The sequence below is a fragment of the Nannospalax galili genome, unplaced genomic scaffold, assembly GCF_000622305.1.
Source record: "Nannospalax galili isolate Female #2095 unplaced genomic scaffold, S.galili_v1.0 scaffold591, whole genome shotgun sequence".
Classification (NCBI taxonomy): Eukaryota; Metazoa; Chordata; class Mammalia; order Rodentia; family Spalacidae; genus Nannospalax; species Nannospalax galili.
Genome location: NW_008330926.1, coordinates 246,463 through 270,145, shown reverse-complemented (window position 1 = coordinate 270,145; position 23,683 = coordinate 246,463). Strand labels below are relative to the sequence as shown.

Below are 23,683 nucleotides of genomic sequence, written 5' to 3'. Positions count from 1 at the left end.
TATTCCAAAATTATAGCACTGTAGTCTGAAATTTTAGCAACTTAACTTCGACAACATACGAAAGTCCTGCTCCTTTAGCAACTGTCTTCACTCCTCCCATCCAAAGATGACAGAAAATCAAGTCACTGTATATTGTGTACCCCCAAATATAAACTAATAATTTTAATTCAGTCATTTCTTAAATTATGTAGCCAACAAAATTGTAGAGTTACAACAAAAGCAAGTAAAACAGCACTAAGTTTAAACCAATAACCCAGAGGTCGAATTCTCCCTCTTCCTCAAGGTTTGCTGTTTTCTTGTTTTGTTCCTTGATTATAGTGTGAGTGTGCCTAGGGTGGAACCATGAGGTCTCTTTGGGTCTTTTCTGAGCCTGGCCCTTCCTCTGGGCATACACAGTGATCTTCTAGGTTCCCCATGCTATAATATGAACCTGCAATGTCTCTCAAAGGCCCATGTTAAAGGCTTGTAGCTCTGAATGGCCCTATTGGGAGGTTGTGGTTGGACAGTGGCCCCTTCTTCCTCCTTCCTTAGTCCTGGCCATAAAGTAAGCAACTTGCTCTTCCCACAGGTGCTGTCTCATCATAGGTCCCAAAGTAGCTAAGAGCCAAAATGAACATTTCTCTTTACAAGCTGTTTTTCTCATGTATTTGCAACAGTAATGGAAAGCTGACTAACATCTCCCATGTGTTGTTTTAAATGAACTTTTTTCCAATATCTGGTTCTTAAAGGGGTAAAGGAGGAGCCATAGGCTTTAAAATCTCCTGGCAGTCACTTTAGCCAGAGGGGAAGGTGCTAATAACAATGGGGAGGAAGTGTAATAAAGATAGTCCTCTACTCAGGGCCTGGACCTTTGTAAGAAGCAGCAATTAGTGATCAAAGACTTGAAGGACAAATTCCTCATTTCCTACACTGAGATCTTTGCTACTAAGATACAGAATTGGGTTTCAAGCTCAAGCAAGCTAACTATAGAAGGCAGGCACTAATTGCTACAGTTAGTGCAGATAGTATGTATTTAATCCTATAGAAGCTTGCTGAATGAATGAATGAATGAATGAATGAACTGATATGTCAGTCCATCTCACACAGATGTACAAGCTCAGTTAGTGTTTCCTACGGTGTTCTGTAACACCAGGATTCCTCTGCTGGAGGCCTATGAACAGAAAGGGATGAAGCAGGTCCTAACTCTATGTCTGAACTTCCAGACTTGCCAGTCTGAGCAGCCAGGAAGCCCAGCATCACCTCCCTCTACAGGGCAACAGGAATCCTGCCACACTCCACCCCAAGCCAGAGCTGTGTGAGAACCTCTCTCACTTCCTGTGCATCTCTGTCTGCCAATTCCTCCATCAGACAAGTCTCCTTACTGTTATTACTCCAAATCTTGCTCTTCCCTCAAAGTAAAGCTCAAGGGGCAATAATGTGCCATTATAATCCCAGCACTGGGGAGGAGGAGATGGGTATATTCCTTAGGCTTGCAGGCTAATCAGAGGAGCTTAATCTGGAGGTCTTGGGTCCCAGTAAGAGATCCTGTTCCAATAAAACAAAACAAAGCAAAACAAAACACCCCATATGTAGCCAGCTCCTGAATGACAATACCTGAGCTTGACCTCTATCCCCCACACGCACAGGAGGCACAGAAAAGAAATCTTACCTGAGAATTCATCAGGCGAATGGTAGTTTTCATACCAACATCTTTCTGGAAGTTGGCTGTAGGTGCCCCATTAAACCTCATGACTGCATCATGATCATCTGTAAACCATAAGGAAATAGAAAATAGGAGGTCAGTGCTGGCAATATGGAGGAAAAGAGACACAGAGGTTATTACAATGTGGGTATGGTCCTCAGGAAATCGCACCTGTCTGCTAGCACTGCCAACAGCTACGGTACCCCTTTGCTCCTGAAGCCCATTCAGTGAACCAGTGTGCTGAGGCACAACGCAAAACCAAGCAGGGCCAGCGTGCCACTTCATAGCGGAATCCCTTCTCAGCTATCAAAGGAACAACCTAAGTACTCTCTAAGCATCATTGGGTATATTGTATTTTTATTCCTGTTAAACCATATGTTGGGTCTACATCATATGTGCAGTGCATCATTGCACTCTGAAAACTGTGCAGTTCTTGGCAAATGGAAGGGATTTACCACATCATCCATGACAGCCCCAGAAGGAACCTGGGACCCAGAGATGGCCACAAACCTGTTGTGGCAGAAATGGGACAGAGGGTCAAGGTGCTCCTTAAACTCCAAGAGTCCATGTTTTTGTTTTGTTTTTAAAATAAGCACTTTGTCAGAAACAATATACTGTATTAAATTCCTCAAGATTAAACAGGCCATCTCAAAAAACAAATTACTTTCTGGGCCATACCTCCTTCAAGCATAATTTGGAACCCTTGGAGAAGTCTTTGTACCTACCAGTGACCAATCTGATGGAGGAGAGCAGTGATGATGGCTTTTAGGAACCATCTCAACTCACTTTCTCAAGCAAGTTTGAGTTCACTAGCAAAATTTGCGGCAGACTTAGACCATCTGTTATCCTATTTCCTACCATGGGGGTTTGTTGAAGGCTGTTCATCATCTACACAGAAAAGACTGGAAGAACAAAGCCATTTGGCTCCATAGAAGACCTGGAAGAAGGATGTCACAGAATTGAGCAACAAAAGCCTCCTCTTTGTTTTAGTTCCAATACATATACTGAATCTCAGGAATCCAGACACTTTATTCACAGAAACAACAGAGCCTTAGCCTTACTTCCTGGGCAAACTGCCTCTGAAATGGATTAAAAGTGATAAAAAAAAATAAAAAGACGAGCACAGTCCAAATCTTATCAGCTTCCTGGGCAGGTGCACTGAACTGCAAATAGGACAGGAGGCCCAACTTCACACAACTCAGAACTGCAGCAGGATTTCTCAGAATCAGTCACTGGTTTCAAAAGTGAGCAGAAGATAGACAGAAACACAAACCTGCCAGAGGCAGCACCTAGTCAACTCCCCCAGTCACAGATCCCAGCAGGAAGGAGAGGAAGAACCCTAAAGGAGAAACAGTTTCCTAGAGGGACAATTCACAAAGCTGAGTTTGAGGAAACCAGACTAACACGGTTGCCTGATGCAGGGAGCTGTAGCTACCCCAGGCACACCGTGGCAGGGAGAGCAGAGACCCCAAGCTGAGGAAGGGCGGTCCTGAGCTCCATCCTGTAGGAGAAAGCTCAGCCAGCAAGAAGGTTGAAGGGATTGATACCCGATCCTGTGGACCTTACAGGACTGAAGGGAAAGAGCGAGCAAGACTCCCTAGATGAAGAGCTATTGACAGCTGATGGCTTCTAGGGGAGGGGGAGTCTGTTTTCCTTAAGGTGTAACCTGCAGACCCTAGTAGGTCAACAAAACTCCAGTGGATGGTCCCACACCCATAAGTATATGAGTAGCACAAACTGGACTCGGTGGATTATTTAAAAAATAAAAATAAGAGAGGACATAACATTGGGAGAAGCGAGGGAAAGAGTGAGGGAGTGAATATGGTCAAAACACATTGTATTCATGTATGAAATTCTCATGGAATTAATAAATATATTTAACAAAATAAAGCAGGCATGCTAAGTGCACAGTAGATGCACAGTGCCATTCCTATCAGTGATAGTGTTGCCCGGCGTGGTGGCGCACGCCTTTAATCCCAGCACTCGGGAGGCAGAGGCAGGCAGAGTTCAAGGCCAGCCTGGTCCACATAGTGAATTCCAGGACAGCTGGGGCTACAGGGAGACCCTGTCTCAAAAAAAGACCAAAAAAAAAAAAAAAAAAAATGCTGCTATGTGGGTGCTGGGAATCAAACCCAGGTCCTCTGCAAGAGCACTCAGTGCACGACACGGGTGCACTCACATACATGCAGGCAATACATTCATACACATAAAATAAAAATGATAAATAAAATATTTTTAAATGCTATTTAAAATGAAATTCCCAACAAATCCAAATAGCTTACACACATAAGTAAGCTATCAAATGTAACTGAGAATTATGGTCCCACCACAGCCTAATTTGTGGAGCTGCTGGAGGCACAGGACATTTATAGTCTCTACCAAACAATGCTGTCATAGCTGGAAAATAACCATAAAACTAGCTTGTTTGGGCTTTGTAGTCCTACTTCTGAGGATAGCTCTCCATTGGAGGGCAAGAGTAACCTCTTAATTTATCTGAGCTAAAATCTTGCTGGAAATATTATGTGTAAAACTGAACAACGTGAAGCCATCCAGTACATTCAACAGTTGCAACAAGTCCCAACAAGTTTCAGGGAAGTGGAAAGCCCTTCGTATCTCAGGCTGCTACTTTGTACTGTTAATGAATTAATGAATGAATAAAAGGAATTAGTGAATGGATGTTTTAAAGTGTTTGTTAGATTTCCCAGAGGAAATTCCCTATAACAATCAGCAATGTTGAAGTTTAAAAGATACAATTTTTAACATATCTCAGGATCAAAGTTTGTCCACAGTACTCACCTGAAGCTGTAACCGCAGTCTATAGAAAAAGTTTATTTTCACTAACATTTATTTAAATCACTCAAACTTTTAAGAATGCATAAAAATAAAGCTGTATTTCCAGTCTGAAAAGAGATCAGGCTCCTGAACACGCTCTCAGCCAGGCAATAACTCACCATGAACAGCGAGGGACAGCAAACACCTGAGCTGCACTAAACACCACTGCTCTCTAGCAAAAATGGGTTAGACATGATCCCATTTAGTTTCTAGGAAACAACATCCAAAAGAAATGAAAAGGGTAAAAGCCAAAGTTGAGGTGGAGCTGACCACTTTGGCAGCCTTGTGGCAATCTCTGCCTACTTGGGGAGGCAGAACATGTGATCTCACCACCTCCTTCTGCTCTACAGAATCCAATTTGGGTCTGCATTTCTTCTTTGAGAACTTGTGCCTGGTTTCAGGCCATTTTTCCTGGCAGTCACAGGAAGGAAATAAAAGTCTTATGACCTCACCTGCTCCAGGACCTCCAGCCTGATACAAAGGCTTCCTGTGCTTTCCTTTCTTTACAGCCAAACTCTTCACAATAATGAAAACTAATTACTCTCAAAGTGACGGAGATAAGGGGATGTGAGCAAATTAGTAGCTCTCTGTTGCAGTTTGTCAATATGAATAGAATTTGATCTTTATTAGCTACAAAGGTTTCCAAAAATGCAAACATATTTTAACTAGTGGCTCTAAGCCTTTGGAGTCACAGACCACTCAGAATCAGGCACAATCTAGGGAGTCTTTCCCTAGAAGAAATCCAGACAGATGTACGAATACTTTATACATACCTAACCCATGGGTATTTTTGTATGCAATTCTAAGGATTCATGCATGAATTGCCTGAAATTGGACTATAGCCCCAAACCTAATAATTCCTGCTGGAGGTCCTGTGTGTGAGATGGCTCTGCAAGTAAGCCATGAAATCTGTGACTCCCCAGAAGCCGCAGAAAGCCAGACATGATATTGTATGTTGGTAATTCTGGTGCTCCTACAGTAAGATGGGATGCAGATACAGGAGAATTCCGGGAACCTCATGAGCCATTTGGGATATACAACAGGGGCAAACAATAGAGAGACCATGTCTGAAAACAAGGTGGAAGGTGATGAACAGCACTTGAGGTTGTCTTCTGACTTCCACAGGTGCACAGTGGCAGATGCATGCCCCCCATATGCACACATGTACACACATGAGCATGTGACACACACACACACACACACACACACACACACACACACACAGTTTAAAAAACAGAATTTTAGATCCTGAAAATGAAATAGAGTTCTATGCTTTTAAAAGTCAATCCTTTTTTTCTTTTCTTTTCTTTTGGTCTTTTTGAGACAGGGTCTCCCTGTAGCCCCAGCTGGCCTGGAACTCACTATGTAGACCAGGCTGGCCTTGAAGGAGCTCAAGAGAGGTAGGACCATAGGAGAAGGGTATTATTAAGGGGAAAATGGGGAAACCATGGTGGAAGGGTTAGACAATGAGAAGAGATAAATAATGCCTAGCTAGTTTAAAAAAAAAATCAGAGGGAAACTTATTAATCGAATAACCTAATGACAAATTATACGTACAACTAGATCAAATAATATAATATATGTGTAGATAAGGTTTATCTGAGAACCTTTGGTCTTTGCCCAAGCTTTATATACATAGCACATGCTAATAAAAAGTACCAGACTGGTGGAACTAACCTTCTTGGATGTTTAACAGCCGTACTTTGAGGCCTATACTAATTTGGTCAGAGGGACTTAAAGGACAGCTTTTGCTCCTTACCCTCCAAGGTCGACTAAGTTCCAGGGAACTATGTGCATCTCTCAAAATGTCCTGTAACTGTGGTGAGTCACCTGTCCTCTTAATCAAGGAGGCCATGGAGACCCAACTAGATGGACTAGAACCAGTATCCAGTCTACAAAAAGGAGGGTCAACTTGGAGGAAACATTTCCTTAGTGCTTCCAAGTGAGGTCAGATGTGGTCGAGTAGGACCTTTGACTCATCTTCACATAGATGGAACTGGTAAAAGAAAGGAGCCAGGGGCTCCTCCCAAGCCCATGTGACCCCTGAGGAACAGATCCGCAAATGACCTTAAAAGTAAGAATAAATTGGTTTATATGTGCCAGTTGTATGGTCTTAAACACCCAAAAGGAAAGTATAACCAAAGATTAAAGGGATCAACATAATTCTTTAAATGCCCATGTGTATAGCTAAAGGCTACATAACAAAAAACAATGCCAGATAGGAGATGCCTTCCTTTGAGTTGCTGGCCATGGTGGCCCAAGAGACTCCCAGACAGTAACCCAGCATAGAACTGGGAAAATGTACAGCAGACCCCAATCTTATCTAAAGGAGTATTGACAACTGATTGCTGCTAGATGAGGAAGAGCTGATCATCCTAAAATAAGGAACTCTAGATAGACTGACTAGACACAACAAGCACTGGGGAACAGTCAGGGGAGCTGACAACACAGTGGACAGTAACAGGGATGACAGAGCATATGGGCTCCAGCGGCAGGGGGGGGGGCGCTATGGGAGGGTGCCATTTGGGATGTGGGTATATACATGAATAAGATTGTTTGGGATGTTCTGTATGAAATACACACCAAAAAAAATCAATAAATAAAAAAATGAGTTATATTTGAAGAAGAAGCATAAAAATTTGCTTCATGTTAATTAGTAGAGATGAAAAACATTACCACTGAAATCTACCTGATGATTTTATATCCATGCTGAGGTGCCAAAGATCTCAGAAAGTAACCAACTATGACTAGTAATAATCAGATACATAGAGATTAGAGATGCATGTGCAAACATCTAAGCATTAGTTGCACTAAAAATGAATTTTTCTGTATGAAACTATTTTAAAGTGAAATGGATATCTTTTTTAAAGGTTAAAACCTCATTAAATTTTATGTCTTATAGGGTTTATACTGAGTACAACATTGTATAACTGTATTAATTCAACTGTGAACCTAAAAATTTACAGCCAATTTTGAAAGAGATGCATCTTTGCTCTAGAAATTGTTACTGAATATGTCAGTGCTGTTGTAATGAAATGCTTCTTCTGATCATGTGATTATTAAAGAAAAAAGTCAATCATGAGACTGGAGAAGTGGCTCAATGGTTAAGAGAATTGGCTGCTCTTGCAGAGGACCTGGGTTCGAATCTCAGCACCCACACAGGGGCTAACAACAGTTGCTAACTCCAGTTCCAGGGGAATCTGATGCCCTCTTCTGACCTCCATGGGCATTGCACAACACAGGTGCACTTACATACATGCAGGCAATACACACACACGCACACACACACAAGTCAATTGTGGATTTTTGCTTTTTGATAGCAGAACTCTCTTTTTCAAATTAAATGCTCTGTAGAACACCAATATTTGAAACAGATAAAAATATTCTAATGGATTAAAAATGCTATATACCTTCAGGCAACATCATGGAAAAGGGGACAGAAAAAATTCTAAGAACTAAAGGTCAGGGAGAAACAGGTCTTCTAGACAAGGCATGACTCACAGCAGCTGGGGTTGTCTGCACAAGACCTGCACAAGGTCAAGCTAGTCAACACTCCAACATGGATGAGGAAGGGGCATATAAACCCCTACTCACACCTGAGGAGCTACTGACAGCTCATGACTGCTAGGCAAGGGAAAGTCAGTATTTTAGGAGTGTGGGCCATGGTAGGTTGACCACGCTCGGTGGATGGCCCCACACCTATGGACATATAACTCCATACACATGGACATACGGACAGATTCAATGGGTAATAATAATAAAGAAAAGAGGACATGAAGTCAGAAAGGAGATGTATGTGTGTTTGAGGGAGGTAAATCCAGGAGGAATTGGAGGCAGGAGAGAGGGGAGTTACTATGATTAAAATATATTATATACATATGTGAAATTAAATAAACAAAAAATTTATTTTAAAAAAGATGCTGAAGCCAGATGTGGTGGCGCATGCCTATAGTCCCAGCACTTGGGAGGCAGAGGCTTGGGAGGCAGAGGCAGGTGGATCTCTGTGAGTTCAAGGCCAGCCTGGTCTACATAGTGAGTTCCAGGACAGCTGGGGCTACAGGGAGACCCTGCTTCAAAAAGACAAAAAAAAAAAAAAAAAAAAAAAAAACGTGGGGGCGCCCCGCCCTCTTTTTCCACTCTCCCCCCACAATCAGTACTTTAAAAAAAAAAAAAAAAAAAAAAAAAAAAAAAAAAGATGCTGCAGGCCTCGATCCCCTTTTCTCAACTATCCCCGGAATACTTCTCACTCTAAGAAAAGAGAGCCGAAAACATAGCCCTGAGCCAACGCTACTGTTCTAGGGTCTTGAAAATGCCGGGGCACTACCAGGAGTTCTGGCCGCTCAGAACAATCTTAACATACCTATCTCTTGACCCAGTTGGGAGGATTTCAGAGATCCCGCTGAAGAGACAACAGCACACCTGTGCCACGGCCCAGCCTTGGTCCTAATGTTCTCCTTGGGCAGATAACCCTCCCACTCAGAGGTGTTGAAGGGAAAATCTGTGGCCTCTACCATGGATACGTTCACGTGGTCCCGAAGGTGGCAGCGCAGGGCCTCTGCACTGAACTTGACGCCTGGCCCTGGCCCCTTGTAGGATACTTTGTACTTGTTCATGTTCAGATAATTCTTCCAGATCTTTTGCAGCCTGGGGATAAGGTTTTTAGATGAGCTGTCTTTGTCCCACACCTGGAAGGAAGACTGTGGTTTGACTTTGGCTGTGACCCTGGGATTGCTGAGGATCTGACTGCCTTCCTGAGGGTCCTGGGTGTCGCTTGAGGCCTGAGAACCAGACCCCATGGTCATTTTCCCCAGGCTTTTCAGCAGTTGGAATTCCTTGGCTTGGAATTTAAGGGAATCATAGTAACTCCCTTTCTTCCTCTCCTTCCACACACAGATGACTGCAAACAGGAGAAAGGCCAGGACACAGCAGCTGAATTTTTTCTTCATGTTGGTGTGAATCATAATGAAAGGTGTATGCAGGGAAGCCACTGTTCTGAGCAGGAAACGAAGCCTAAAAAAAGTAGGACAAGGGGAAAAAGATGATGGAAAATAGACCCAAAAATGGCACGCAGTGGGGTGATGGGCCAAGCAAAGGATTTAGAGTACGGCGGTGTCTTGAAGTCCAGGCCTGTCTGCCTCCCACCAACTATGCAGTCTTGAGCAAGTCAAACAAATTAGCTTCAGTTGGACTTTGAATGTGCAGACAGTATTCCTTCTTCCTCTCTGAGCCTCAAACACTTTATGAATCTTCCTATGCTCACTTTTTGCACCTTGAAGCTTGGTTTCTGGCATCCTGTTCTAGATCATTCAAGAAGCTCAGAGAGAAGCTTCTCACACATCATTCTGCTCCTACAGCCTCCTACTCTCTGTGAAACAAAGGTATAAATACTTGATACACTCAAATAAAAAAGAAGCGAGTTGACTAGTCTCTACACAAAATCCAGACTCTCTGAAATTCTACATGCTTTAAAAGAGCCAGAGAAAGGACCCCCTCCATATATGATGCTATTGATTTGTGATACATCTCTGTAAAGGCTATGATCTTGGACTTCTGTATGAAAATAAGACCAAGAGTGAGTGTCACACTACAACATTCAGTGTTTTACAGCATACGGAAAAGCACTCAAAACAAGCAGCTAGCTTGTTTCATGAGAGAGCATAGGAAATCTTGGTAGGAGAGCAGACATGTGGTCAATGAAGGAAAAGAAAACAAAAATGTATTTAAGCATACCAGATGCCGTTTTACTTAAGTTTTCCATAATGATTGAGAACCATGGATATCAAAGCCTAATCTGAAGGGCTTCCCACAAGCTGTGCAGATGAGCTCTGACTATCATGGTCAGTAAGGGTGTTATGAGCCCCAATATAAGCTAGCAATGTGAGGTCATGTGAGATTAAGGGAAGTACCTGGGTTCACAGAGCAAAGGAAATAGTTGCCCTGAGGATTGAATCCAAGTGTACTGATTCCATAATCCAAATCCTTCCTACTATCCCATGCACGTACCTGTTTAAAATTCTGGGAAATGGACTTCACTAAGCAAAGAAAGTCTAGAAACAGTTCCCTTCATACCTGAGTAAAGACCTGCTCTGTTTTCTCAATTATTGTGTAACTCAGTGGGAGACAGAAGTACTTTGAACTCAAACAATGTCTTTATCTTTTGGAAAACATGAAATTCTATCCTCAATCACTGAGTTTACCTACCTTAATGAATCAAAGCGATTGTCCTTGGGGTTTGGCTAACCCTCTGGGGGTCTGAAGCATTTTCCCGCACAGTGCTCCTAAGGATGTTAGGAGTAAAGCAGCAGAAATAACTGCCATTTGTGAAACCTGGGTTTCCGACTCCATCTTTGGTGACCTTAAGAAGTGAGTATGTTTGGTGAATATGTTTGACCCTAAGCGTCTACAAAATAGTTATCTGTGCCCATTTCATTTGTGGAGTGTTAGGAGTACAAAGGAAGAGGATGTGTTAATAGGCTGGAGCTAGGTATTCTGAGCAGAGTCAGGAGAGCAGCCCTTTGGCAAGAGAGCCATATTTTGGAAGTAATGAAATATACCCAGGAGAGAAAGAATTCAGAAATAACATCATGAAGTGGGAGGTGGAAGGCTTGTTATATTATCGGGAAACTAATGAATTAAATTTCCTCAGACAATCAATAGAACTAATCGGATGACCGTATGACAGCGCTAGATAAACTAGAAAAGAAACCACATTTAAGAAAATGCACATTACTTGCAATTTCCCACTAAATCTTTACATTTAATACTATGAAGTAAATATTCGCAACTCTATGTTAGAGAGACTGAGGCTTAACAAGGTTTCTCCAAAGTCAATAGCTCATCACTGCTAGAACCAAGATTTTAACTATCTGCTTCTAAACACTTATTACTAAAGTATTTCATAAGTATCTGGTCTCTTTACTAAAGAACAGAAATCTGTGATCAACAATAGTGAGCATTCAGTGCTAACCATCAAGACTCAGGGACCAGAGTGCCAGAAAGGAAATTCCCAACCAGAGTAAAATCCTTCCACCATGCTTTCTGTTCACCAGCCATCCTTGGTGGGCACCATTTACCAGGACCTCTTTCACATTAGTTAAGTTTTATAACATCCAGTATGGTGCTTCAAGATAAGCAGGGAAGATTTTAGGAGCTCAATTTAAAGGTTTTAGAAATACATACAATTTTCAAATTGTGCGGGTGATTTGGAAATAAATGGAAGACTTGGAACTTGACTTACGAATGAAAGGAGATGTCACGGAGAGCCCCATTTCATTTTTAGGAGAACTGAGGCTCTCAGATGGGGCTGGTACTGGTTTTCCCAGGATTTTCAGGAATAAAGTGTTTCCACAGACAGCCCCATGACAGTCTTGAACCCTCAGCTGGTCTAGATCTCCATGACCTGTGCCAGTCTTAACACACTTAACCACCCTGTCATGAGGGCTTGTGTGGTCTCTCCACACTACCACTGTGTGAGCTGTTTGAGGTTTCCTGAATTTCTGGGATTTCTCGTTAGGGCACTTGGTGCTATAGGACCCTTTCTTACTTCTCGAACTGTTTGAACAAAATCGAGACTGAAGAAGCTTCACCCAAACAGCCCATTAGAGAGAAAAGAGAACAGCATTTTTCTTCACAATTTTCTGGAAAAGCATAGCACATTTTGAATTTTCCCATCACCAGACTGGTTTCTTAGGCTTCTATGCTTTGTAAGTGGTACATTCATTCCCTGCCCTTGACCTGCAGCAGAGCTCACCTCCACATCAACACCGATCCTGCTTGTTACTTGCAACCAGCGCTTTGTGAAGCTAGTTTTTTGTGCCTAACCCTTGTACTACAAGAGAATGGATTCTGGCATCCTTTCTGAATAATGGGTTCAAGAACAGTGCCTGGCACAGAGTGTGCTCAGTTAGGGATTACTGAACTGAAAAAACTGTATCGATGAATTCTTACACCTGGAGGAGGCTTCTAGAAAAAGAGTACAGCAGTAACATACATTCCTACCTGCAGAGACCAAGTCAACAAACCAGCAAAACAAAAGCCTCAGTGAAGCCCGGAGCTCTGGCCTGGTTTACTCACCACAGACACTGAATGCAAATGCAGTAGTGCTCAGCACATACTAGGTCCTCTTAGGAGGCTAAATCAGGTATAGAATAATTCAGACCTTAGATTTACAGCTTATTGAAAGGGACACGCCAGTTATCCCCACCTTGGTCCTCACTAGGAAGGAAAAAAGACAAGAGGACAGCAAAGCTGGAACCAGACAGTGAGAGAGACCCTTGCTGCCAAATCCTGGCACGTATCTTTTACTCAGAAATGTCTCCCAAAATTTAGTTTCACACTCTCTTACCTTGTCTTACCTGATCCTGGCTAATCCCTCTGGGGCTGCAGGCCCACCAGGCTCTCAAGAACTGGCACTGTTCTCCATGGGACGGAGGTGTGCTTTATTACATCTGGAGGCCAAGGCTCATTTTTCTCAGGATGATCAAAAAACATCTGGAAATTCAAATAAAAGAGGAAGTGAGAGTGTTTTTCTAGCAGAGCAGTGTTAAACATTAACAAGTCGGATGGACACTTCTGTAGGTGTGGGCTATCGAAGACATGCGGAAAAGAATGATGAGCTCATGATGGACCCAGATCTATGACAGTATAGAGAGCTGAGAAACAGACAGGCACCAACAAGAACATTCTAGAAAGATAAAGTGGGCACTCTCAACCCATCTGAAAAGAGATGTGATTAATCTTTGTTTAAGGGTAAACAACAAGTCCAAATAAATAAACTCCCAAATAAACTCCAGACAGATTTTTAAAAATTTTTTGTAAGTAATATTTAATGATATGTGAAAGTTCAATACATACATGTATGTTTTATTAGCATTTTTTTTTAAAAAAAAAACACGATGACATTGAAAAACTTTGTATAGGTTGGAGAATTTGAAAGGGAATGAATGTCGAACTCACATTACAGCAAGGGCTAAAAAATTTCACAGTATTTTTGAAGCTTGGTATTACAGTTTTGTTCATGAACAATACTCAAAAATTATAGTAGATATAGAATTGAGAATATACATTCTAAAATACATTTACATATTTTTAGTTTGAGACTTATATCAGTTTAGTTATTAATTTTAAAAAATTGTGCCCTACAGAAAATGTAAGACACCAAACTGAACTTCCAGAGATAACAATCCATATATTTTTAACTGAAAAACTCAGGTTATAGAACTGTAAATACTACTACTCAAATTTAGAAATAAATACTTTAAAAATGTGTGTGTGTGTGTGTGTGTGTGACACAGAGAAAAAGACACTACTAGGAAAAATGAACATAGTAGAAAAATGGGCATTTCCATCTTTGCAATTATATATTTATTCAAAAATGTCTAAAATGGACATTGATTGCTTGTTGAGACTGAAAAACAACTGTGAGATGTAGTTCAGTGGTAAGGTGCATGTCTAGTATACACAAGGCACCAGTGCAGCAAAAAAAATAAATAAAAAGCAAAGTTTATATATTTAGTGTGACATATATATATTTAATTTTTAAAGCAAAAACAAAGCTCTATATTTCTTAGCTATTTCCAGTTTTGATTGCAATGCTTAAAACAAAAAAGCTTCAAGGATTTAATTGTCAGAAAATTTCAACTTCTGCACAATGAAAAGTGAGTCCGCGTAGAAAAAGGGTTAATATGGTAAAAAACTCCCAAACTACAGAAGCAGGGAACATGAACAGAGAAATCATAAATTAAAAACACTTAACAGTTAGGGTTAATCAGAAGAGAGACCTAAAGGAGACAACCAGAACATTAAAATAATAGGTCAAAGACTTCACGTCACTCAGCAGTCTTAAAATGATAATATGCATTTCTGGACAAATAATAATAAAATTGTCAGACACCTGAAAGACAGGCATAAGTTAGTTTAACCTTTCTAGAAAGTTCTCAAGTCATAGGCTTAAGAGCTTATGAGTACTGATCAAATTATCACATTTCTAAGAAACGGGACTGAATAAACAATTCCAAAGAGAAAATGATTGTTCATTTCAGTTCCTTTACTTGTGAAACAATTCCATACCTTACATAGTTGTGAGGATTGAAAGAGGATTAATGAGAAAAGAATTTGCACATATATAAAGCAATATGCATATAAAAACAGAAAGGTTTTAATTTCCAACCTGTTTATAATGGTGAAAATCTGTTAACTAAGCATGCAATAATAGCTAAAATATAGTACTTACACACTTAAAAAAATATAAATTACGTGTGCATTGTAGCTATAGAGAAGAAAACACTTAAAACTCTTAATGGAAAAGCAGAAAATGTTATCTGTATGCATGTAACTATGCATGTCCAAGTATCTAGGAAAAAATTTACACGGTTGGGATGGGAAAAACTACTGACAAGCGGTTTTATTGTTTATTATTCTTTATTATTCTTACTATGTTAGTTGGGAACATTTGCTCAGAAAGTCTTGCTCCCTAAGAACACAAAAATCATGCCCCGTACTTGATTCTCCAACGTGAACCAGTTGAAATGAGTGTGCAACTGTCCCTCTAGATGTACCATGAGTAAGGTGGACCTTCCACAAATAGTCACAGACAGGCACTGATGAGACATCAGGAGCAGAAGTGGTGATAGGACCCTCAGCTCTAGAAGTCAAATGAGTAACCAGGATAATGACAGCTACTATTTACTTAGCACTAGCCCTGTGCATAGAGTTCAAAAGCACTTGCTTTGCAATCAGTCTGACTTGGAGCAAGAGCCCAAACTCTTTGTGTCCTGACAGTTACATGACCTTAGATTAATCAATCCCAGAATCTCAGCTAATGTACCTGTAAAATGGGAAAGATGACACAGCCTATCTCACAGGCTCATTTGCAAAATCAAGGAAGAAAATAAGCCCCAAAAGATTACAACCCCAACTTGTGTCAAGTATCATAACACACTTCATTTACCTTTCACTGTCCCCTGTTCTTTGAATACCATTACTATCTCCGTGTTACAAACAGGGAAACAGACAAGAATACGTAATTTATTCAGGGTAACTGGAGAACGCCACATGTTCCAGACTCTTTCATGCCTTTACAGCTACTTCTGAGTGGATTGTCCTTTTGTGTCCTGTGTGTGGGCCACACCTATTCACTCTCCAACACCAGTTCATGTTCCTCTCTCAAGTGTTCCTTGTTCCCACAGATTTCAATATGACTTCGCTGTGCCTGCCCTGGCCCTCCTCACACTATGGGACATTTGTCTGACTAATCTGTTCCAACCACATTGAGACATCTCTGGTTCCCTGCATCTGGCCTGTAACTAAGAAAGGCTCAGTGATTTTTAATGAAAGAATGAAGCTGACTCTAACACCTCCCTCTCCTCACTACCTTTAGTTACTAGAACCCCTTCAGAGCACTGCTGTGCAGATGTTCATCTAGCCATTGGATGCTCTGAATGATGGCAGTCACTACTCCAGTCCCACGTGGCTATGTGAACTGCTGTCTTTTCTTTAGAAAAATTTCAAAATAAAAAAAATCAACTTCCCTATGAAAATAGACCCTGTGGTTTAAGCTCAGCTCTCTGGAGCCATGTGGACTCAGATTGAGAGCCATTTACGCCCACTCAGCACAAGCACCTGCAGGTTGTGTGCTGAGAACTTCACGGGCATCAAACTATTTCCTCCTTGTGGCAAAATCCCCACACAGTCTGCACTACCTGTTACTGCATCCCACTTGCTGCAGCATCTTCTCCCGGAGCCAGATAAAGGCTCCTCTGTGTTCTTGGAATGTTTTTAGCTCCTGGATCACTAATTCTCTCAAACACTCTTTCTGTCATAACGCTCAGTGACACTCATCCCCACTGGTACCTATTCGAGCCTATGGGCCTTGCATTTCTTTGATCATCTCTACCCCAGTGACTATCATCTCCGTCACTCATTCTCAGGGTATAACTCTGATTTTGCTATTTCCAAAACCAATTATCAATCCTTCATCTCAATTTCAGACTTCTCCTCCCAGCCACCACTTCTACCTTTATAGCTTATTCTGACAAGTACCCCAACTCCAAAAATCTTCCCTGACTGTTCTTTACTTCCCTCCTACCCTCCCTCCCTAGCCAGCTTAAATCATGAGGTCAATCTTTAGATTGATTCTTGACCCTCTCTCACTACTCATGGTTGGCTAAAGTCCAATTCTGGTTAAATCCAACTCTCTGTCCTATTCCATCCCTGCATTGAACAGGCTAGAAGCACATGCGTGTGCACACACACACATTTCATTTCACATCACTGATCACTACTGGTCACTACATGCTTACAGCTGCCCAGTAATGATGTTCTCCTCCCAGTGCGTTTACCTGCCACTCTTCAGGAGTTCGACTTAAATACCTTCCCATTCTCACTCTGCTCTAATGAACCTGCTCCTTTTTCATGATGAAAACGGAACTTCCAGCACAGAACTTTCTTCAGCACACTAACACAGCTCACATCGTTTGTGCCCACATTCCTTGTTATGTTAAATGAACTGGCTGTGTTCAACACCTCCAATGATCAATGCTTACCCACTGAATTCTTCACCCTCCTGTCTACTTCAGGAAACTGTTTCATAAAATGTCCCCCTTTTCCTTCCGCATTAGTAGGCATCCCTTCCTCAAAGATCACCCCATCCTCACAGAACAAGCTGTATCCTCCTATCTTAAACAAATCACCTCTCATGATCCAGCTAAGAGTGGGGCACCTAAAAAGTATGTGTCCCTGGTATGAGGCAATTCAGAGCACGTAGCACCACCTATGAACACTCTCATCACAAATGTTCCATCTGTACGTGGCTTTACATGTAATTATACTTTTTATAAAATAGAGAAGAAAAGAGTACATTAAATTATATAATTCAGAAAGTAAGATTTTCTTTTTTAAAATATTTTATTTATTTTTAATTTTATGTGTATGCGTGTATTGCCTGCATGTAACTAAGTGCACCCGTGTCGTGTAATGCCCGCAGAGAACAGAAGAGGCTGTCAGATCCCCTGGAACTGGAGCTACGGACAGTTGTTAGCTGCCATATGGGTGCTGGGATTCGAACTGTTCTGCAAGAACAGTCATTGTTCTTAACCACTGAGCCATCTCTCCAGCCCCAGAAAGTAAGATTTTCTATAGGAAAACTGAACTGGTTTTATTCACACATCAACAGACTGGCAAACAGCTTAAAAGACTTAACAATAGCTGGGCATGGCGGCACATGCCTTTAATCTCAACACTGAAGTACAGGCAGACAGATCTCTGTAAGACTGAGACCAGCCTGATCTACATTGCAAGTCCCAGACCAGCTGGGGCTAACAAACAAAAAAGATCTAACAGTAATATGCAATATGGACCTGAACCTTAATTTAAACAGACATCCTTGGGGGGAAATGGGATTATTTGAATATACACTGGACATTTTTACTTTAAAATGTGTCAGACAAAAAATAGGTTAAGCAAAAATGGAATAAAAAATGTTATTCAGATGAATTTACATTTAGCTACATCAAGAACAAGATTGATGCATAAAATCTTTTCCTCTTGACCAATGCGATTGTTTGGAAATGGAAAGAATTTAAAATTTTGAAGAAAAAGGATATAACAGATAATTATTCCTGTTTTACTGAAGGGATTAATTATGAAATAATATATCCTTTCAGAAGTCAAGCTGGGTGTGGTTTGGGAGGCAGAGGCAGGGAGATCTCCGTGAGGTCAAGAACCAGCCTGGTCTACACAGCAAGTTCCAGACCAGTTGTGGCTACATGGAGGCCCTTTCTCAGAAAACAAAACAAAAGTTAACCCACTGTACTATTCTAAATAAGCTAAGTTTCCTGTCCCTTCCCCTACACCTTTCAACCTCATTCTAACCCTGGCCCTTTTTCTTTTTTCCTTTGTGGTAAAACTCTGAGGACTAGTCATACTTAGTCCCACGTACTCATTCTCACTTGAATCTCTCCAACGTCAAGAATGTGCTCCTGTCAGAGTCACCAGCGGCAGTATAACTTCTGTCCTAGTTAGGTTTCTGGTGCTACAATAAGAGTCTGACCACAGGCAACCTGAGGAGTAAATGTTTAACCTCCTTACTCTTCCAAGTGACAGTCCATCACTGAAGGAACTCAGGGCAGGAACCTGCAGGTAGGAGCACAGACCATGGAGGAATGCTGCTTACTTGCTGGCTTGCTCTTCTGGCCTGTGCTCAGCCTGCTTTATTTTATAACCTGCACAGGGGTGGCACTACCCACAGAGAGCTGGGCCCTTTACATTACTCAGCAAACAAGAAAGCACCTCACAGACACATGGCTATAGACCAAACCAATAAAGGAAATTCCCCAACTGAGGTTCCCTCTTCCCAAGTGTGACAACTAAAGTTATCTAGGACAATCTCCATGCTGTTAACCACGTGGTCCTTGGGCTTTATTCATATGACTGGTCCCGTATTCTCAGCAGTCTCCAAAGCTGGCTCCTACTTATCTCCCTCACCTCTATGTACTCAAATGCCCAGGTTGTGCTCTCCGTTGGCTATGTGCAGCTCATGGTCTGATCCCCCTCTACCTAGCTGGCAGTTTGCACTCAAAATGTATTCACTAAGGTACACTAAACCGAGTTCAGATGGAAAGGGGCAGGGGAGGGAGAGAAGGAGAGAAGAAAGTGGGTGGCAAGAGGTGAGCTGGAACAAAGGACCGTGGCCATGGCTGCTGCATTATTACCTCATTCCTTATTTACGGAGGGAAGTCAGCATCACAGAAAACAATGATCCTCCTGGAAATGAGCACAATGTCCTGCTAAAATGTAGGTTCCTAACTTCTATCTTAATCATTCTGATCCAAATAGGGGTGGGATGTGAATGTGCATTTAACAAGTTCACAGGTGAGATTTTGAGTTTGGATTCTGAGCATCAAACTCAGGCAGGGCCTCTTCCATGCTAGGCTGAACTATTCTTTGAGATCCAGCTACTCCCAGGCAAATTTTGATGCAACCAGTCAGTCTGTAGGCTCTGAGAAACAGGTAACCCTGGGCAGTGCTAGCCCACCTGAGATGTGTAGAGAAGCAACATTTTAAGAAAGCTTTTCAAGAACAAAGTGCAAGAACTGAGTGTAAGCAACTTTTATACTAACCTAGTAGAACAGTTTTATACCTGACAGACATAATAATAGTTTTTTAAAATGGAGTTTACATTCTTAGTATCTTCTTTAACATTTAATTATTATATATAATCTTTTATTGCATTTGGAAAAACTATTGATACATGAGAAATTGGAGGGAAACCATAGTACTTTACCACCAATAGCTTAAGAAGTCCAGACTTTGGAGAAAGAGCTCCCTGGAGCTGTCATCTCTAAACTCCAGTTTCAAAACCTCGCTTTTTTACTTGTCCATTTTATGATCCTAGACCAGTTAGTCAAGTTCTGTGAGCTCCCTGTCTTCATCCACAAGCTATGGGTAATACTTAGAAGTTCATCTCTGTCAGACCTGGTAACCACTCACTGAGATTGTTGTGTTGCTTTGTTGAGCTGATGTAACTCAGTGTTCCACGTAATGCCTACAGCAACAGCAGTTCAGGAGACCAAAGAGCAGCTGGGGCTACACTGCCCAGACTCTGCAGAGAAGCTCCTTGGGGCTGTCTGGCTCCCATCTAAGCTCCCAGCTAAATTCTACAAAGTGAGAGTCAGCATGGGTCAAGATAAAATTCTGTCAAAACATTTGTAACAAGTCACTATTTGGATGAAAGGGGCACATGATAACCAGCAGGAAAGTAGTTGGTGGCTGGGGACTCTGAGAAGTGAGTTTAGGAAGGCATGAGTGACAGACAGGCAGTCTGAGAAGCAGCCTTGGCAATGTTTATGGAAGCCAAGCCTAAGAGGGCTAAGGGTGGGAAGGGGGAGAGCCTTTGCAGATCGACGCTCTGGGGATAAAGGGGCTTTCATTTTGGCATGACCTAACTCTTCCAGACTCAGGCTTCTGAATCGGTCTCTTACCAGAGATTTGATCTTTCCTCAGCCAGCCAGGCACTGATGGAGTAGATGCAAAGTCTTCAGAAACACCTGAGTATATTTCCACAGAGGTTTTCTAATATCCTAGCGAACAGCACTTGGGAGATGGAGACTGCTGAATTCTCACCGTCTATTTGGCGATAGTCCCTTCCAGAGCAGGTCACTCAGAACAGATAAGGCCAAAGGAAATTTCTTGTCATTTGCAACTATCTTCAGCTCTGTACCCTACAGACAGATGAGCATGTTTGCCTGTCTACTGGGCAGGTTCTTGATGAAAAGCTGCCCCTTCACACCCCATTAGTTCTCCTGTATAATGCCCACTCCTTGACAAGCAGTAGCAGCCCCAGCTCCAGCAGGCATTCCCCCTCACCACCCCACTCCCTGGTCTTACCATGGTAAAGACCAATCTGCACTCTGCTTCCTAAATCAAAGAAAGTAAGCAAAGAAGGAAGGCACAGAGAACCTATAAAGAGGGTTGGATAAACACCACACTCCTTCCAAGCAGTATGACCATTCACTCCTCTCGCATCCACTCCACCCCCTAGATGACACCACACCCCTATACTTCAGAAAAAACAGAGAAATTCAGCTCTGTCTCCACCTCAGGAAGAGGAACTGCTTTACTTCCTCCTAAACTCTACTGTCCCCTACCACAATTTCTGCGTTTGTGGAGTACTTTAAAGCAAATGTCAGAGTTCATCAGTTCCCCACTCCTACAACTTTTCTCAACTGGGGTTCTATCTATGAAGAAACGAAGCCCTAGTTGTCCTAAGACACTCTTTGTATGTAATGAATTAACTCACTGGCGGGAACCTAGGACTTGTGAGCTGAAAAAGTAGGTCCTCAAAGGGTTCTCTGCAGAACTGAATTCTCTCTATTACCCCCTCCAACAGACACACAGACACACACAGACACACTCACACACACAGACACACACAGACACACACGCAGACACACACACACAGACACACACACACAGACACACACAGACACACACACAGACACACACACACACAGACACACTCACACACACAGACACACACACACTCACACACACAGACACACACACAGACACACACACACAGTTTTTCCAGAGAATATGTGAATCTTCAACTCTCTTAATCCATCACAGTTCCTCATAGTCCATTGTGTTTCTCTTTTACTTCTGCATCTGGCTGACGGCTTCCTCCTGGTGTTTCAAACACTCGCCCACTGAGTCTGAAAACAGCATCAGATCTCAAAGCCGGCTGATGCTCAATGACTTCAAGTTCAGTGGTTTTCCTGTTTTGTTTTTTTCCCCAATATCTAAAAAGGTCTACATCCTATAAACTAAGAGTATTGGAGGTGGGGGAGAAGAGGAGGGAGACATAAGTTCTTCTACTTTGCAGTGGCACATACCAAAGCGTGAAGAAAAACATCCACCAGTACTCACAGTAGGTTCATTTACCCAACAAATACTACCTTCTGTGAGGCAGTCTGAGGAGGGCAGTATAGAAACAAGCCAGAAATTCCTATCCCTAACACTTGCCATGTAGTTAGGAGGAAATAATCAAATCACATATATATGCATGTGGTTCTTTGGAAGGAAATGACCACTGTGTCAACTATTAAAGTGGATTAAAGGGGTGGAGATAGCCAGGGGGTGGAGGTATGACATAAACTGGATGATCTGAGGAGGACTGAGAAGAAGACAGACATCTGCAGACTGGCAAAGGGGGTTCCAGGTGTTTAGGAACAGTAGAATTCCTGGGCAGGTGGGCAGTGTAAGGCCTGGGACAGAGAGGGAAAAGATGAGGGTAGTGGGAGATAGACCCTGAGAGGCCGCCAATCATGTGGGGCCTTAGACTAGTATAAGAATTTTGGCTTCCCCCGAATAAGGGTTCAGTGACATGTTTAACAAGGTTCATTCTGGCAGCTGCACTGAGAATCAACTATACTAGGCAGCAGGTTGGGCAAAGTACAAAAACAAGGGTGTCCTAGGAAGCTAACTATAACAGTAGGCAGACTTGCAACTCACACCACAATCCTAGCACTCAGAAGGAGGCTGAGGCAGGAGGGTTGGAAGCTTAAGGTCAACCCTTGGCTACATAGTGAGATCCTATCTTAAAAAGAAAAAACAACGAAGGGGGTGGTAGTGATGTACATGAGGAGGAGGGGGAGAGTGGAGGAGCTATTGCAACAATCCAAGTGAGAAGGCTCACAGCCACATTTACTGAGCTCCTATTGGATGCCTGCCTTTTACATTACCCAAATTAATCCTGCCACTCTGGAAGCTGGGGCACTGACAATACTTTTCTATAATGTAGAAATTAAAGTTCAGAGAATTTACATCATCTATTCAAGGCGTATAGCAGTTTCCTCCAAATTGAAAACTTCTCTACAGGAGGGAGGAGGAGGTTCAAGAGATTCCAGGTTAAAAAAAAAAAAAGTCACATGTCTGGGAAAGCTGAAATTTGCAAGAGTCCCAAGAGCCCCTCCCCAGGGTTATAAAAGCAGTAAACAACCACAGGAAGAGGAAATTCTGACCACCCCTCCCCCATGAGCAGCCTACAAGCTCTGCAGAGGACTAGGGTTACAGGCTTAAGGAGCAGATACCCACACTGGGATGGGCTTTTCAGTGATGCTGCTGCTTTGGGGTCATCCCTGCTAAGGTAAGTGACCCCTTACCCAAACTCCTATTAGTTACCCCCAAAAAAACTTTGGTTCACCAAGATGGACTCTGGTACAATCATTACACTTTGGTCTGTGGTGGGTTCCTGTTGGAGACCTCTGTTATGCAAAGTAGAAGTCCCTTCACGACCGGACAGCTAATGCAGCTCGGGATCACGTGGTGAGGGCTCCTTTCATAGCAGGGTGCCTCCCTGGCATCCTTCCTGACTCCTTTTGAAGTGCCCACCACAAATGCCATAACATAAACATGGCCTTTGGCTCTGAAAGGTACCATGCTTTCCTGTGTGATTTTTCCAGGCAGACAGCAGTCTGGCAGAAACCCACTTCCATATGTAAATAGAATGCCTCACAAAGCATCTAACAGCCAAAGCTTTTACCACTACCCCCATGGTATAAATATCCTAGTCTTCTCTTAATAGACAGAGAGCTGGGTCGCAGAGCTGCTGAATTACTGAGAGCAGAGACACTTAATAAAGCTGCAACACAGACTAAGCCGAGTCTTGAGTCC

The 23,683-nt window shown here is 42.3% G+C and overlaps 1 protein-coding gene across 11 annotated transcripts in view; it reads right to left on the bottom strand.

Annotated features, from left to right (window-relative positions):
* Positions 1 to 23,683, bottom strand: part of St6gal1 (ST6 beta-galactoside alpha-2,6-sialyltransferase 1) — a 137,804-nt gene that overhangs the window by 25,853 nt on the left and 88,268 nt on the right. For 5 of the 11 annotated variants that reach the window (XM_008853073.3, XM_029556411.1, XM_017803496.2 and 2 more), the window contains 3 exons: positions 12,858 to 13,003; positions 8,874 to 9,523; positions 1,649 to 1,746 (listed from right to left, as the gene is read on the bottom strand). In XM_008853073.3, the coding sequence (XP_008851295.1) occupies positions 1,649 to 1,746; positions 8,874 to 9,474 (699 nt within the window). In that variant the 5' untranslated portion in view covers positions 9,475 to 9,523; positions 12,858 to 13,003. Of the gene's footprint in view, positions 1 to 1,648; positions 1,747 to 8,873; positions 9,524 to 10,714; positions 10,869 to 12,263; positions 12,321 to 12,857; positions 13,004 to 20,490; positions 20,641 to 23,683 lie in introns of those variants that run through there. The other 6 variants (XM_029556413.1, XM_029556429.1, XM_029556409.1 and 3 more) reach the window with 6 other exon arrangements.